Genomic DNA, 18183 nt, shown 5'->3' with positions numbered 1-18183 from the left:
ATTGTAATATTACCTATTATAGTCCTGATACTTCTAACTGGTGGCCAAGTAAACCCTCACTCTCCTTGTCATCTCCTTGCTCCCTGGCTTCCCCCACCTTTTCTCCCTCCATTATCCAACCACTTATGGCTTTTAACATTTTTTTCCTCTTGGCTCTCATGGATGCACTCTTTGTTTCCCTGAATTCATCCATACTCTGCCACACAGAGTACCCACTTTATCTTTCTCATAGAGCCGATGGGCCCCTTGCAAACTGCAGAGACTGGGATGGAAGACTTGAAGAATCTGGGAAAATAATTTAAAAGCTATGGTTGGGGAAGGAGGCCAGGAATTGGAAAAGGGTGAAGTTAGGATCAGCTTCCCAGGAAAGGGAGGAAAAAAGAGGAGAGAGGAGAAAAAGGAGAGAGAGAGAGAGAGAGAAAACAATTCCAAGTGTATTAAAGATCTAGTTATCAGTCATAGTGGTAATTATTGACCCCTTATTGTGTGCAGTGCACTTGGGAGAGTACAATACAGTCAGTGAATGGTATTTATTGAGTGCAACGAACTGTACTGAGCACTTGGGAGAGATCAATCAGTCAGCGATATTTATTGAGCGCTTACCATGTGCAAAGCACAATAGTAAGCGCTTGGGAGAGTGCAGTCCAACAGAATTAGCAGACAGGTTCCCTGCCCATTACAAGCTTACAGTCTGGAGGGAGAGAGAGGTTTATATGAATAAATAAGTAATTTATAATGTAATTTAAAGATACAGCAGAGTTAGCAGCAGAGTGGATAGAGACAGCCCATGCTCACAACAAATTTATAATCTAGTTGGGAAGATGGACATTAATGTAAATAAACCATTTAAGGATATGTACGTAAGTGCTGAGGGTGGGGTGAATACCAAATGCCCAAAGGCTACAAATTCTTACAGTGCAGGGGGGAGCTCACCGCCCTATAAAACAAACATCTCTCCCTACCTCTGATGTGACATCATCTTACTTTTCAGTGGGTCCTGCCGATGCATATGTCTCTGCCCTAAAAGCATTTCAGTTTGCTGGTTAACATAAAACTATATTTCACCTCCTAGTTAGAGTATTCACAGCCCTTGCCTTAAAATGTTTAGGAGAAAGATAAATTGTGTGGATAGAATTTTTAATGAATCCCAAATAAAAATAGCATCAGACTTTAAAGCTTGGCTATTGGCTTTAGTTATTACTTGTAGTAAAAGCAACATTAGCAGCATGGCTCAGTGGAAAGAGCACGGGCTTGGGAGTCAAAGGTCATGGGTTCGAATTCTGACTCTGCCACTTGTCAGCTGTGTGACTATGGGGAAGTCACTTAACTTCTCTGTGCCCCAGTTCCCTCATCTGTAAAATGGGGATTGACTGTGAACCTCATGTGCGACAAGCTGATTACCCTGTATCTATCCAGCGCTTAGAACAGTGCTCTGCACATAGTAAGCGCTTAACGAATACCAACATTATTATTAGTAATGTAGTCTTCCAAGCATTTAGTATGGTGCTCTGCATACAGTAAGCACTCAATAAATATGACTGATTAGTCTTCTTGTATTTAATGTCAGTATACAGTGGTGCTGAGTGATTTCAGTGGATAGATGCTTAAGAGATTCTGGCAAATTGTCTAAGTATATTAATCATTTAAATAATATTGTTTTAGCTCAGATTGGGCCTTTTAGTCAAGATCCTCGTCTGTCTGGCTTTGTCTCTTGGCCTTCAAATATGAAATCGCCTAATGAAACAGAACTGGTGAAAATACATGATCTTTCTCCATGGCCAGATTGTTATGTTCTCTTTGGAATGGATTCATATTACCAGGATAAAGTGAGTTTGGAAACACAAGTCAAGTAAGAATGGCATGTTGATCATAAAAGTAAAAATGCTAATAATTTCATGGGAATAAAATTAAATTAAGTGATGGTATTAAGCATGTACGAGCTGGCAAACATTCTAAGGGCTGGGCTTAGAATAGTCAAAGCATTATTAATTTGACACCCCCTCTTTCTCTCCATCTTCTCCCTCCCTCCCCCAAAACACAACCCACCTCTTCTAGTTTTTCTCCAGTGTTCTAAATTTCCAGTACTGGTGTGCTCCAAAATTCTACCTGTGTTCCACAGATAAGTTGATTATTAGATGAAATTCAAGAAATGAGCTCTAAGGGTTTGAAATGGAATTTTCAACTAATCATTTATCATTTTATCTACAGATTGTGAACATCCTGACTATTCTAAGTGATTCAATGGCACAAGTTCAGACATATAGCCAAAACTTTCTGCACTATTGTACCATGGTGGATCAAGCTAAAGCTATGACCTTGAAAATTTCAGTAGCAGAAGGAAAGTTGTCTGCAGGTGACTTTAAACATATTTTGAATAGGTACACAAAATACGTTGAAGAAATTATTGAAATGATCATTGAAAAACGCATCGGTATTATCAAAGTTATGAGTCTTCACTATCAGGCAGACTGTTTGCCATGTGTTGAAGATGTAGTTAAAATGAGCCATTCATGCTTGCAGTCCCTAATTCAAGAAAAGAACACATATCTCTTAAATGTAAGTGATTTGATCATTCCTTTTACAGTTAGGTTGTTACTGATATTTTGTTCGGTAATTCAGTGGAGTATATTGATTGATGTGTGATATTTATTTTGCTATTTCATCCTACAATTGTTTGGCTGCAACCAGTTGTATTTTACTTTATCCTGTATCTTTTCTGCTCTCAATATTCATAAATAATGAGTGTCTGTCTGACGAGGGAGGCAGAGAATGTGTCTTTTATGCTATTATACTCTCCCAAACTCAGAGAAGCTCTCGTGGACTTCACATCCACTCTTGCATTTTTAAAAATTTAAATCTTAAGGCTAATTGTAACAAGTTTTCTTCCACTCAGCCATCCATTGCCCAAGCTTTCAAAGAGCTTGATTGTTTCATGTGTTGCAGAATGTGTAAATTGACCTTTTTTAAGAGTACATCAAAGGTAACAAACCCAAACAAATGCCTCGCATCCTACTTTACAAACTGTTGCTCAAATATGTACTTCCGTCAGAGTTGAGCTCCACTTAATCTTTAATGCTATATCTGTCAATACTACCTTAGAACCGTTTTCTTTTATTTCTATAAATTTCCTCCAGATTTTCGGGGATTTTGAGATGGAACCTCCCTGAAATATTCACAGACGATATCAGTGCAGTAGATAGAGGGGCTAAATTATGAATAGTCTGTAAAACCCCCTTACCTATGAATTGAACTGATTATTCACAAAATCAGTTGATAAAGAAGCATTAAACATGATGGTTTAAAACTGATGCGAAAGTGAATATATCTTGAAATCTTTTTGTGCACTTTCTTTGAAAGTTGAAAACTATCTAAGGGCAAAAAAAGTATATATAAAAGGAAAGTTCTCAGTTGTAGAAGCAATCTCATCACTTGTAAAGGAATAGAATTAGTGTCCTTTCACAAGGAAGGTCAAATCTGTTTCAAGTCAAAAATACCTCATTTACCATCACTATGTAATCAATATTTTATATTTAAAACCACAGTTAAGAAACACTTTGCATCTAGCGTAACAGAGAACAGTAATGTTTTTAGACACAATAATTCATTTTTGGTGTGGAACCTCTTTTCAAGTTTCTTCTATTACATAGAAATGGGAGATAGCATGGCAAAATGTCTCATCTTGCTATTAGGCAATCCTTGAAAAATTAGCTAATTTTTCTACAGTTTTATTTAGGATAATTGATCAAAGTGAAATGTTCTTAGTAAGGAACTGTACCAAGAATTTAAACTCTAACACTAAAAGTCTTGAATATAGAATTTCCTAATTAAGTTGCATACCACCAAAATTCATATTTTAATGATTTCAGGTTATCGAGTTATCTTTGGTCAAACTGGAGAGTCAACCTGTCACAGTGGAAGAATTTGTGGATCACTTGACTTTCCTAGATCAAATTTCTTCTGAAATACACTCATTAGAAGGAGAATATAAAGTTGTCTCTCAGCTGTTTTCTGTTATGAAGTTGTATAATGTCTTTCTTTCTGAGGAACAAGTAGCCTCATATCAAAGCCTTCTTTTCAAATTTCGTCAACTTAAATCAACTATTCGAATTTGTGAGGTACAAAAGAATCAGTCCATTGTCCAATTCCAGGGAGGCTTAGAAGTATACTTTGGCAATCTACAGCTTGAAGTTAAAGATCTAAAGTACAAAGTAAGTTTCTTTCCAGGAAGTTTTTTTCCTAACCCATCCTTCCACAACAATTGATTATCTAGAGGAATAAATGAAATTAGCACCTTTCTAGATAACTCAGATACTCAACTATGGGTGAAATGACATGTAGTGATTGCTGTAGTATTCACTGTGGCTATAGCTTTGGATTCTCCAAGCTGCAAGGAGCCTGAAATTCTGCTTCATAGCCACGTGACCCTACTGATTTTGTTCTGATATTGTGCATTTGTCCATATCTTTTATACTATTTTAGTATTTTATTGTTTCATCACTCTTTATGCATCTTCTGCTCACCACTGTGCCCACTGTATGTTCTTAGGTTGTGATGCTTTTGTGGGCCAGGGACTGTGCCCAATTCCTACCTGTGCATTCTTTCCCAATCCTCAGTAGTAAGTGCTTAGTACATCCCATTACATCTTCTACTAATATTAGCTGAAGGGAGAATTCTTATCATTGTGCCAAGTGCCCCCAGTGCTTCTCTTTATTCCCCAAGAGGAGCATTAACATTTTTAGAAAGCATTGCTTACTGCGTTAGAAACACCCTTCCCATACTTCCTTCCCCACAGCCACACCCATTTCCATACAAACTCAGCTCAAAAACATCTTCGCGGGACATTGCTACTCTCTGAGGGTTAGGAGAGAAAATCTGGCTGCTGTAACAGCCGTGCAATACAAATTATGTAAGTGCAGGTGGAAGTGAGAATCCCAGGGTGCCAATTTGGATGGGGTGAGGTTGTTGAGCACAGCAGCTGCTGCAGTTTCTCTTCCTTGACTAAGGCCTCATTTCCTCTACATGCTCTCCATTCTGTGTTGCCTATGCAATTGGCTTTGTACCCATTAAGCACTTGATATTCACCCCACCAGCCCCACAGCACTTATGCACAGATCCCTATCCTCTGCTATTTCCCCATCTGTAAGTTATTTCATTGCCTGCCTCCCCCTTTAGATAATAAACTCCTGATAGGGAGGGGTCCTATTGTATGTGCTTAGTTGGGTGCTCTGCACACAGACAGCACTCAGTAAATACCAGCTGCTGCTCCTCTGCTTCTTGCTGAGCTCCTGGCCCCACCACCTGTGATTGTCCAGTGGGCAGGCAAAAAAGGGAGTTCTTGTAAATGATATGCTCCCCCATTCTCCCTTCAGTGCCTTGTGGGTTACCTGATTGGATTTCTTCAGAGTTGCAAGGGGGTAGCTTCCTGGTGCATTCTTTTCTGGGCCCAATCGGATCCTGCCCGTGTGCACTGCACTGTAGGAGAAATAAAATGAAAATGGAAATCTAATTGGGATTTTTGTAAAGAAGTTAATTTTTCATAGTCTACCTCAATTATTTCTAGTCTTTAAAAATCAAATATCCCAAAGAATATTTATTGTGATTTTTGTCATTAATTCTAACAGTTTTTACTTCTGATGATCATCATTGTCATCCGTACTGGATGACAGGGTGTCCAATCTGATTATCTTTTGTCTACTCCAATACATAGTACAGTGTTTGGCAGGTTGAAAGCACCTAACAAGTTCCACAATTATTATTTTCACTATACTAGTACTTTGTAAAATGCATTGAGTATTTTTGGTTTCTGAAGTAATAGTGATATGAGTCAAATTCTAAACCCTCACAAATTAATCCATTAATTGCATATATTGAGCACTTTGTGTGCAGAATACAGTACCAAGCCCTTGGGGGTGTACACCATAACAGTCAGTAGACACTTTCCCTGCCCACGATGAGTTTACTGTAATCTCTTTCAGAGGGCTTGTTTGTTTTGCATTTTTTAAGAGCTTTGTATGCTGAGTGCTTTTATTCTTTAATGTGTGCTCTGTTTTCTCAGTTCTTTTGACATACTATATCTCTTTATGGTTTTATTTAGGTAAGGACCCCAGTTCTCCTGCATTCTAGCACTTGTCCTAAAAGAGCTAAGGAGATGATCCAGAATCTCTCAGAGCAAACTGCTGCATTATCTAACAAAGCCCAAACATATGCAAGTTATAGAGATTGCTTTGACAGTTCTGTTTCTGAAGTAAAATCTAAAAATAAGGAAGAAAGCAGTATTACAACTGCTCAAGCTGTGACTACTGAAATATCTGAAATAGAGTGTGATTTAACTTTAAGGAGAATATTGTGGGAAGCTCAAGAGGAATGGGGAAGACTGTCCCTTGAGTGGAAGCATAGCCTTTTGGAGAATATTAACGTAGAACTAATTCAGAAGATTGTTACAAGGTTCATGCATATGATATATATGCTGGATAAAGGTAAAATTTAAGAATCGATACTTTGTAGACCTCATAAAGGTATTTTTGCATGTTTTACAAATTGCACCAGATGCATCGAGGCCTCAGGTGGTGTAAACGTTTCAAATTCATGGACAGAATTACAACAATCACATATTCAAGTAACAGATTTCCAAGCGTTCAGATATCTAAAATTTGCAATGTGAAACTCGCTCCACTATTATAATTCCAGACGCTGAGTGGGGAAAGGGAGATTTTTAGCTTGATTTCTACCTGAGTCTATGGCTGCAGGGAATCAAAGGTACACCTGCCTCTGATTGGTGATGCAGGAACTTATTGACTCCTCTGAAACCCTGGATGTTAAGTGGGTAGTGGATTGTTTATACCCTGCCTTATGATGAATGATGATGGAGCATCCTGTCAGGAATATCAGCTGAGCTTTGGTCCTGAGTCTTCAGGACAAAGAACATGCACTGAGCAATTAATTTTCATGCTTGTAACGTACGTAATGCCGCTTGCACTCTCTTGTCTCTGTCAGTCTTGCTCCCTCTGTGACACGGAATGCCACGAGCAAGTAGACAGGCAGAGGGTGTGGCACTTTACAATGGTGTGTGCTGTCTTCACCCACCTTAGTGAATTACAGGCAGAACTAGGATTAGAACCCAGGTCTTGTATTTCCCAGAGCAGTGCTCTTTTGGCTGGACTATGAGTAGGTCTTGCTTCCTGCTGGGCCCAAGACCTGCAATAGGGTAAGGGGACATCAGGATGCAAACCACCCCTTATGGATACATACAGCCTGAGGCCTAACTGGGGGTGATCTGCAGATTGGCAGAGAATTTGTGCAAATGCATTCAGGAGAGCTCTATATCTATGCTCTTAATTGGCCAAGATTTCCCAAAGTGCAACTACCAAATAATCATTTTAAATTACAGGTTTACCTAAAAATGAGATGGTGAGATGTCTGAAGCAGTCCGTGATGGATTTTAAACAAGGACTGCCCACCATTGTGGCTCTAGGAAATCCGTACCTCAAACCAAGACATTGGGAGGAGATACAAAAATCTATTGGGCAGTCAATTACCTTGGATAAAAACCGTACGCTAGAGAAACTTTTAGAGCTCAAGGTGGGTATAAGCATTCCTTCTAATACCTGTAGCCAGCAATTCTCTATTTCTTTCTCCATCTCTCTGTTCAATAACCATCCTTTCTGTAGCAGAGCAGTTGTGCCTTTTGCTTCTGTTGTATTTTCCAAAACGTAAGGAACAAGTTGTTACCCAGGAAGCTGTAACTTTTACTTAACCTCTTCCTAGCCTCCCACTTGGAATGCATAGCCAAGTATAAATTGATGAAACTGGTCCGGTTATTCTGGTAGTTATCCTCTCTGACTGGACCCTACCTTTCCTTCTCTCTGCCACCCCATTTCCCTCCTCCCATACATTATCTGAATTCATTGAAAATACTTGATTCCAGCTGCTTCCACTTGCCTCCAGTTCACTTCATAAAGACAGTATGTCTTTGATCTACACTGCACTACCAAAACTTCTCATCAGAGTAACCAAAGTAGCAAGGATCATTAACAATCCAAATCCAAGGATACCCGATTGCCTACTCCATCCTCCTTGATTTCCCTTCAGCATTCAGAACACTCCATCGTTCCCTCTTCCATGTTCATCCTCTATCCTTTTAAGTGGAACACGAAATTTAACTTTCATTTGCAATGCCTGATGTCTTAAAAGCAGCTTGGCATAATGGAGAGAGCAGGGACCTGGGAGTCAGAAGGACTTGGGTTCTAATCCTGGCTCTGCCACTTATCTGCTCTTTGACCCTGGGCAAGTCACTTCACTTCTCTGTGCCTCAGTTACTTATCTGTAAAATGGGGATTAAGACTTTGAGTCCAATGTGAGACTGGGACTCTGTCCAACCCAATTATCTTGGGTCTTCCCCAGCCTTTAATACAGTGTTTGGCACATAGTAAGTGCTTCACAAATACCACAAAAATTATTATTATTATTAATAAAATAAATCACCATTCTCATTGGAAATTATACTCTTCTCCACATAATTTAAAGGCATTCTTTTTGAAATGACACAGCATATCTCCCTATTTTGCCCAGTTGTAGTCTCTAAATTTTAAGAAGAGTGTAGAGCAGTTGAAGAAAGAACAGAAAAGAGTAGCACAAGTGATCAATGTAGTAGAAAATAGGGCCAGCCTGGAAAGTTAAAGGAATTAGGGTTATTAATTTTCAAGAGAAGGTTGCAGAATGGTTAAATGGTTTTTAAGATGGGTGCTGTTCTTCAACTGGAAAATCAGACAAAAAAATCTATTCCCAAAATTAGACTAAAAGAGCTTGAAAAACCTTATTTCGGTTTAGACGTAAGAACTTCATACCTTTAATGGTATTTAAAAGCTAGAACATGCTGCAAAGATAGGTTTTGCAAAAACTCTGCCATACATATGCCTTAAATGATCTTTAGTGGTTTAGACGGGGATCAGGATTTGAGATCTTTTCCAAATGTATAATTCTGTGGTTTTATTAAAGCTTAAAAGGTAGCTCTCACAGAAACGTGCACTCAGAGTATTCTGGAAAGTATATTACATTGTTAATATTGTTCATTTTAGATGTTTCATTATGAAGATAAAATCAATGAAATATCAATTATGGCTACTAACGAAGCTACTCTTGAAAAAATGTTGGATAAAATTATTTACCTTTGGAGCAACACCCCTTTACGTATGGTTACTCATCAGTCAGGTGCTTCCACAGTCCTGATTATTTCCTCTGTGGATGATATATTGGCTCAGTTAGAAGAGTCTCAAGTTTTAATTTTATCAATTAAAGGATCTTCTCATCTTGGGCCAATTAAGGTAAGATATTTTTATTTTACAAATAAGTATTTTAAGTTGTTTGAAAGACAGTCTGCTATTTGACATTCACCTTTTTATTTAATAGGAAATGCTTTCCTTATAGACTGTGGTCCACTTAAAAGAGACCTCTCTTAAGATAACATGACTTTGAATGAAGTGTCTTTTCAGTGGAACATTCCATGCACCAGAGTTATGAAATTATGAAATGAACACATACCATTATTATAATATGCAAAACATTCACACCAGTCACATACCTGAATTTTTATATACAGAGGAACAGAGGATTTCCTATCTTGCTTCATGATTGGCTAGTGAGGGTAGACTTGGGCATCTAACTTGGGGCTTGAAAGATCCATTGAATATGTGAGGTAGCAATTTATGAGCCTCTGACCTTATCGACTGAGTCAAAGGAATTGGAGTGGCCTATCACAAAGTCTCCTCATAAAGTATCTCCTTTTGATATGTTTTTAGATTAAGTGAAACAGAGCTAATGGAATGAATCCATGACAGGATTGTGATTTGCCTAAGAGATGTTGGGTTGGCATAGGAAGTTGTCAGGACATTCTATCTGCGCTGCCTATCCTGAGGTGAAGGGGTTGAACTACAGTCCAGGATAGTACTAACTGCCCCCCCCCCCCCCCGTCATATGACAGAATCCAAAGCCAGCCTGGTGACTGCCCCCAGTGCGTGACCCCACTGGTAGCTGCCAGTGTGACCACCACCACCGCCGGGCTGTGATGGTGAAGGGAGATTGATTGATTCGTTCCTTCAATCACATATATTGAGCACTGTACTAAGTGCTTGGAAAGTACATTTCAGTAATAAAGAGAGACAATCCCTGTCCACACCGGCCTTACAGTCTAGAAGGGTGGAGAGAGACATCGAAATAAACAGGCATTGATATAAGAAAACGATTTATTGATATATTCCTATATACATAAGGGCTGTGGGGCGGGGAGAGGGGGAAGAGCAAAGGGAACGAGTCAGGGTGTTGCGGAGGGGAAGGGGAGCTGAGGAAAATGTGCATGTGGGGAGAGGAGGATGGACAATGGTAGGGGAGCACTTTTCCATCGTCTCAAAGTAGGAAAATGGCATAAAACCAGAGGAGCCATGCTGCCTCCTGTGCGTGGCCCCATCGGTAGCCGCTGAGGCTACTGCCGGCACCACCAGGCTGTGCAAAGCACTGCTTTATAAGATGATCTTGAAGGATTTTGCCTGATTAACACTGCGCAGAGCAAAATCCACCAAGTCACTGTGGAACCAACAGGGTATCAAAACTGGCCCCACTGCAACAGTGGCAGAGGACTTCAGAAGGGACCTACTTAGTATTTCTGGATCCAGATGCTGTTAGAAGCAACAGAATCTGCCTTGAAATCCCAGTGAAACCCACTGTCACATCCTTGCCTAAATCCTTTTGTCTCCCAAGAAATTAAAATCCCGATTCAAGTTTGCCCTTTCCATAATAGAATGTTTTGTTGTTGTTGTTGTTGATATGGCAACGTGAAAAAGGAAGCAAAATATATTGCTTTTGAAATAAATATAATCTCATGATGTAAGGCAAAAATGCTCCTTGACTCACGGGATGAAAATAGTGTCGCAGGCCTTGCTTTTCTGGTACTCAACTATAGAAAAACATCTCACCAACGGGATGATTTTCAAGTGAAATGAGAACTCTTTTTCTTCGACTTAAGGTTTATGATTGAAAACCTGTTAACAAATAGAAAACAATGAAATTCTGATTTGTCACCCCAGGTTTTGTGAAATGTTTTATGATTTTTGCAGTTTACTCCAAAATGAATTACTACTTAGCCTTATGAGATGTTGACTTAGTTGTTCAGAACTCATTTTGCATTAGGGTGATGTGCTGGTTAGGTATTTTGATAAGATTTAGACTTTACCTTTTGCTCTCTAAATTTACCCTGTGCTACCTCAATGTGAAAGAATCTTGTGGATGAATGGGATCAAAGACTAATGCTCTTCTCTCGCACTCTGGATGAATGGATGACCTGTCAAAGAAACTGGCTGTATCTTGAACCGATATTTCTTACTCCTGAAATACAAAGGTATAAAACTTTAATATTTGAAGAAAATAATGGCAGTTAAATCTTCTGGTTTTGATTTCGTATAAATGATATAAAATGGTGCTTTAAGGAAGAAGCAGGCTTTTCCAGATGCATATAGGAAGAATATAATTTTACCAGGTCCGGTATATTCGGATTCATTCATTCAATCACATAGGGTAAAACAGATAGGATGAAAGTAATTTTGCAAAGCAAGATGTTCCTGTAGGTGCTTAATATTAGCATGTTTTTGGCAACTGTATAGCAGTAAGAAAAACTAAACCAGAATACTACTTCTAAGTCGTTGTATTGAACATCTAACTGTATGCTGAGCACTTTATTATACACTTAGTTGAGTACATAAAGACATAAATCCTTGAAGAATTTACAGTCTAACATAATGTGAGACATGCTCAGAATAAATAACAAAAATCGCATTTTTGAGGGTTCATTCATTCATTCATTCAATAGTATTTATTGAGCGCTTACTATGTGCAGAGCACTGTACTAAGCACTTGGAATGAACAAGTCGGCAACAGATCGAGACAGTCCCTGCTGTTTGACGGGCTTACAGTCTAATCGGGGGAGACAGACAGATGAGAACAATGGCAATAAATAGAGTCAAGGGGAAGAACATCTCGTAAAAACAATGGCAACTAAATAGAATCAAGGTGATGTACATTTCATTAACAAAATAAATAGGGTAATGTAAATATATACAGTTGAGCAGACAAGTACAGTGCTGAGGGGATGGGAAGGGAGAGGGGGAGGAGCAGAGGGAGATGGGGGGGAAAAGAGGGTTAAGCTGCGGAGAGGTGACGGGGGGCGATAGAGGGAGTAGAGGGAGAAGGGGAGCTCAGTCTGGGAAGGCCTCTTGGAGTAGGTGAGTTTTAAGTAGGGTTTTGAAGAGGGGAAGAGAATTAGCCTGGTGGAGGTGAGGAGGGAGGGCATTCCAGAACCGTGGGAGGACGTGGCCCAGGGGTCGACTGCAGGATAGGCGAGACCGAGGGACGGATCTCTCGAGGGAGGGAGGGTTACGTGAGCAGATGATTAGCATAAATGGAATCTAAGATGAGAAGGCTTTCAATATTAAATGTGTTATAGTTGTGATATAGCCATCTATTTGATAGGTGTGATAAAAGTGTTGGGACAATTACATTCAAAATAGTCATTTAGATACTGTATTTTAGACATTTATACTTTCACTTCTGATTTTAAAAGACAGCTTCCAACAGAAGCAAAACTTTTCTCTCATACGACTAATATATGGAAAGAAATAATGTCAAGAACTGAAAATAAATTAGATGCTCTGAAAGTAGCCACATCTGCAGGAGTCCTTGAAATGTTGCAGACGTGCAGTACATATCTTGAAAAAATAAAGAAGTGCCTTGAGGTAAAACCATTCACCTCTATTTTAGAAGAATTTTTAAATGAAGTGCAAAATAATTTACTTCAGGAAATGAACATGGGATAATTTCCCCCTAAATTGTCAGAATTTGAGATAGTGGACATATCCACTTATTATTTAAGAACTGTTAGAGAAAATTTTACAACATGGTGTTAAATTGATTTTTAATGGTTTGTGTGACTCTGAAACAAAATAAGGTTAAATAAAATAAAAATACAAAACCCTTCCAAAATATATTATACTTATATTCAGTTTAGCAACCCCATATTATTTCTCCAGTTGTTCAGAATGCTCAGGATACAGGCAGGCCTGTGAGAATAGAGAAACCCTGACCAACAAAAGGGCTCAGGCACTCGGGCTTCTATATCTATTTCTAAGAAATATAGAAAAAACTGTATGTAAGGGCTTGTCCCTGATGCTGTTTCAGTGGCCTTGATCCAAAATGTTGCTGCACGCCCCTGGGGGCTAGCTTATACTGTGCAGGAGCAGGAGTGCTCTTCTGCCCCTTCCTTCCCCATCTAAACAGCTTCCATGTTGAACCAAGCACTTATCCTATCCCACCTTGGCTAGTGCATCAGCCTCTTTGCTGACCTCCCTGCCATCTGTGTTTCTCCACTCCAGTTCATACTTCACTCTGCTGCCTGGATCATTTCTACAAAAGCGTTCAGTCCACGTTTACCCATTTCTCAATAACCTCTAGTGGTTGCCCATCCATCACTGCATCAGACAGAAACTCCTTACCATGGGCTTTAGAGCACTCAATCACCTTGCCCTCCTTCATCTTACCTCTCTGGGTTTCTTTATGATATTTCTTACTACAACTAAGCCTCCACATTTTGCTCTGCTAATTCCAACCTGTTCACTGTACCTTAATCTCGTCTCTCTCTCCACCAACTGCCTGCCCACATCCCACCTCTGCCATGGAACTCCCTCCCTCTTCATCCAAGAGATGATCACTCTCGCCACAGTGATAGCCTTATTAAAAGCGTATCTCCTCCAAGAGGCCTTCACTGACTAAGCCCTCATTTCCTCCTTCCACTCCTGTCTCTCACTGTGTCGTCCTTGCCCTTAGATTTGCATCCTTTATTCATCCCTCCCTCAGCCCCACAGCACTTACATACAAACATATCTGTAATTTATATTAATGTATGTAATCCCCCTCTGTGCTGTAAACTCTTTGTAGGCAGGGAAAATGTTTACCAATTCTGCTGTACTCGCCCAAGCACTTACTACAGTAATCGCTCAATAACTACGATTGATTGATTGCCCAGACACAGCCCCACTTTTGTGGAGTTTGTGTGCCACATTTCCCCATTCATGCAAGTGAGAAAACAGAGGGAGAGAGATCTCCAAATTGCCCTTGTTTCATCTTACTGGCAGATTGCAAGAAGAGAAGGAAGGTGGGGGTCATGGAGCAGCCATGCTTGAATGATATGGCAATTAAAGAAGTGCCAGTCTGATTTGGGAATGACACATATAAACTAAAATGTAAACTCTCTGTATTATAAGTAGATCAAAGTATGTTGATTTTAATTTCTATTGTTCTGCTTTTTCTCTTTTGTTTGGGGAGGCAGGATTATTTTGATACTAAAAGGATGATTTTCCCAAGATTTTACTTTCTCAGCAATGCTGAACTTCTTGATATTTTAGCTGAAAGCAAGAATCCTGAGGCTGTACAGGTAACTTAGAAACATTATGAGAGCCCAATTCTTGTAGTTACTTTATGGCAATAATAAGGTTTCCTGATGCTATTTTCTTTCATCACCCATCTACAGCCTCACCTTGTGAAATGTTTTGAGAATATAAGGCAGTTATATATATGCAGGCAAGAAAGGAGCCCTCCCATGGTGGTGTTCATCATTTCCGCCGAAGGAGAAACACTTCTGGTGCCAAAGTATAGTATACATTATCAATTAATACTTAAGATAATTAAAAAAATATTGGTACATTTTAAGACACATTTTATTTACAAATTCAAAAAAATGCATACAAATATTTAAAAACAGATAATCCTAATTCTCTTCACCAGAGAGGTACCTATCTGTGAAATTTCAGAGACTACATTTGGGGGAAATTGCAGGATGATAAACAATAAGGAACTTAAATACAGAGATAATGTTACATTGCCAAAACAAATTGCAGGTCCTCCATATCATCTTTAAGAATATATCTGAACATTTAAAACAATGATGGTTCCTTTGAACACATTAAGCCAGGTACTAGTGACTGTTGAGTTCACCTTTAAAACATAATGTTTTAACATGATGTTTTGGAGATATAACTGACAAAATTTCAGCTTCTGAATAAATATAGAAATGCAAGAGCTTGGGAAATTGGATGAAAAGCAGGCCATAGAGGACTGCAGGTAAGAGTTAGAGTAACAGGGTGACAGGAGTGATAGGTTGCATGGGTTTCAATTGTTCAGGAAAGTCAGGCAGGGACAGAAAGGAGGAGGGAATTTCATTTACATCATGAGCTGCATTTGCTCTGAGGCCCAAAAGACAGAAGAGCATCAAGTAATGTCTGGGTTAAAGTGAAAGTTGAAAAGTCCAAGGGTGATACATAGTGGCAGTTTATCATTGATTCCAAACTAAGAAAAGAGCAATTAGGATTTCTTTGATCAATTCAGTATGGCAAAGATAGATAAAGAACTCATTATGGGTGACTTTAACTACATAGATACATGCTGGAAACCCAGTTCATTTGGGCACAAATCATTAGGGAAGTTTTTAGATTTAATTTCTGTTTCCTAGGGCATAAAGGAGAAAAATCAAGTAGGGCTGGTTAATTCTTGGTTTAACTTTTATTAATGAGGAAGGAGTAGTAAAGTATTTAGAGAATGGAAACCTTTATGGAAGCTATCACAAAATAATCATATTCAGGAACCTAATGAGAGGAAAGAGGTCAACAAGATAAGGAAAATAAGTGGAAAAGCTTCAGAGTAAAGGCAACTAGCACAAGTCCCCCCAAAAGGACCAAAAAATATATTTATCTTACATAAGGTAAAACTGGGAAAAAAATATTTCATCTAAAATAACCTCCAAAGAGAATGACCAAATTCACTGCTTTTGCTTCATTTTAACCCTTGACATAGCTGGGCTAGAAAGAAAGAGAATACCACATGAAAATTATCTGACTGGATCTCAGGGAGAATAGGCAAGCAGGAACTCAAAGCTAAACAGCCAGCTCCAGCTACCTCCTTTCCCTTTGCCCTGCCCTCAGGAGAGCTCTCCTCCACCCCTCAGGGTGGGTGGATCCTTCGTCCATTGGCTGAGAGAGACCAGTCCCCTCCCAAAATATACCAACAACTCTACAGGGTGATGTGCCCAGTGACCTTGATGTCCAATACTCCCCCAGCCAGGTAGTACAGTTCTGTGCAAACAGTGGGCACTCAATAAACCCTACTGATAGAGTAAGGAATTCCATCAAAGTATAAATATAGACGGTAAATGGTGACTTTCTCAGATACTGTCAAGCCGCCATCGAGGCTGTCGTTTTCATGAAATACCTCTACTGAGATTGGTTCCATGAAAATAACTCTGTTTAAAAGAACTCTTTGCTGCAAAGAAAGAAATGCATTATCACTCCTCAGAACTCCTTATCATTATACAGGGGAAGCTTTCAGCAAAAGCTTTTGTTGAGCCAGGGCAGATCAAGCTAAGTAACACGCTGAAGAGATTAAGGGCTAGGCTTACAGCCACCAAACTTGAAGAAACGACATAGCACCATATGCGTCATCACTACTCCGCTGATGAGTCCAGATTGATCTACCTTTATTAAAAACAAAAGGGAATCTTGCAACAGTTACAGTAGCACTTCAGTGACCAACCGAACATCCCTCTCACCGTTGAGGACAAGGTTTTATAGAGCTTAGGGATCTTGCCAAAATGTGCAGGATTTTAAAGAGCCGTTATTGTAGTCAACGGCTTTAAAAATGGCAAAATATTTGCATTTGACAGCATTCCTACAAAATTGCACCAGAGAAATATAGAATTTTTTAGACTCCGAGTTAAAATAGAATGCATGTGAAAGGAGTTTCCGTAATTCTGTTCTACAAAAATCTGTATTTATAGGAAAATCCGGGTAAGAGCAGCTGTAGAGCAGTGGCTGGTAAATGTGGAGAACAGCATGTTTGATATGGTAAAAAAGTAAGTATATTTTTGTAACTTACATTGATAGCTAGCTGCTTTCCCACTTTAATTAAAAATAGTGTTCATCTCCATACTGGAAAATTTTCAAGGAGTTGCAGAGGCATCCCTTAAGCCATATGACTTCAATACGAAACGTACCCGAAGAGGCAGCCAACATCTGGGCGTTATCCTGGCTATTGCCAGAAGAAAATGCCATTAGAGCTTCAGAGCATATGCCAACGTACACAGCCTAGCTCCCGTAAACTCCATGCGAGGCTTTCGCCAGACATAGCCAATTGTGGGTAACTGCCTCAGCCCTGATGATTCTGGCAAGAAAGAAAAGGGTTTGACCCTGTGAGTAGTCCCGTGAGCTTCGTATGCAGCTGTGTTTTATGAAATTGACAAAGGCTCAAGCAGTGTCTCCTGCTGTAGTATTCTCCTAGAGATTTTCTGTTCAGGAATCATAGACTGCATCTGTAACCATGTCAGTCATTTACCCAGTGCTTATTGGCCTCATTGTGCAGTTGGCATGTGCCACTAATTCAGCACAAGATAACACGGGAAAAACGAAGCATGTTCATATCCTTCTCACAGGATATTTCTTTGGTCGTCAGTCCTCTACGCGTGGTGGTTAATTTTGCTTTAAGAAGTTGTCACTCACAGCGAAATTCACCTGTAGCGTACCTGTGGCTAAAATAGTCAGTGCAGCACCCACAACCATACCCTCAATGTACTTGTCCAAAGACTGACCCTTGTTAGGCTGGCATGCTTGTTGTTTTCAGTGTCTGACTTTTTACTTGTACCTCTTTGTCTCAATCCATATGAAACCTTTGATTGAAAATAGCCGCTCTTTTTTTGATTGAAGTGTGCTGTCCTTTCTGCTGAGGTACAGCATTTTCTGAGGTTTTGTTCAACTGTATTCTTAAAATGTTTCCCCTGCTCTACTTGAATTTTCCAGTTTCAGCTGACCAAACTGTAGCTCTTGGGGTGTCCTACTTTTAGCCTTTCTCTTCACGAGTCCTACTCAGCACAGTTGTGTTGAGGTGAGGTTAGCTTCAACACAAGGAGCATGACTTCATTCTAGGGCCTTTTCAGGTATGGTTCAGTTTAGCCCAGTATTTTGCAAACGATTTTGTTATCAATATTTCCTGCACATTGTGTTGGAGTCCGGTAAGCTCATCGAGACCCTACTTTGCCTAGCCGTCCCATGGGAAAAGTAAGATCTTTTTCCAGTAGCTACTGTAATGTAAACTGAAAAGGGA

At 39.5% G+C, this 18183-nt stretch overlaps 1 protein-coding gene across 10 annotated transcripts in view; it reads left to right on the top strand.

Moving 5' to 3' along the window:
* The window catches only part of DNAH14 (dynein axonemal heavy chain 14), a 125144-nt gene that overhangs the window by 22865 nt on the left and 84096 nt on the right, over positions 1 to 18183 (top strand). For all 10 annotated transcript variants that reach the window (XM_029047438.2, XM_029047441.2, XM_029047439.2 and 7 more), the window contains 11 exons: positions 1663 to 1826; positions 2209 to 2556; positions 3867 to 4208; positions 6095 to 6476; positions 7388 to 7578; positions 9075 to 9320; positions 11265 to 11386; positions 12605 to 12776; positions 14366 to 14470; positions 14567 to 14685; positions 16865 to 16939. In XM_029047438.2, coding sequence (XP_028903271.1) covers positions 1663 to 1826; positions 2209 to 2556; positions 3867 to 4208; positions 6095 to 6476; positions 7388 to 7578; positions 9075 to 9320; positions 11265 to 11386; positions 12605 to 12776; positions 14366 to 14470; positions 14567 to 14685; positions 16865 to 16939 — 2266 coding nt within the window. The remainder of the gene's footprint in view (positions 1 to 1662; positions 1827 to 2208; positions 2557 to 3866; positions 4209 to 6094; positions 6477 to 7387; positions 7579 to 9074; positions 9321 to 11264; positions 11387 to 12604; positions 12777 to 14365; positions 14471 to 14566; positions 14686 to 16864; positions 16940 to 18183) is intronic.

This window comes from Ornithorhynchus anatinus, chromosome 19 (assembly GCF_004115215.2).
Source record: "Ornithorhynchus anatinus isolate Pmale09 chromosome 19, mOrnAna1.pri.v4, whole genome shotgun sequence".
In the NCBI taxonomy this organism is placed as follows: Eukaryota; Metazoa; Chordata; class Mammalia; order Monotremata; family Ornithorhynchidae; genus Ornithorhynchus; species Ornithorhynchus anatinus.
The sequence above is the reverse complement of the archived record's forward strand: the minus strand, read 5'-3'. Positions and strand labels throughout refer to the sequence as shown.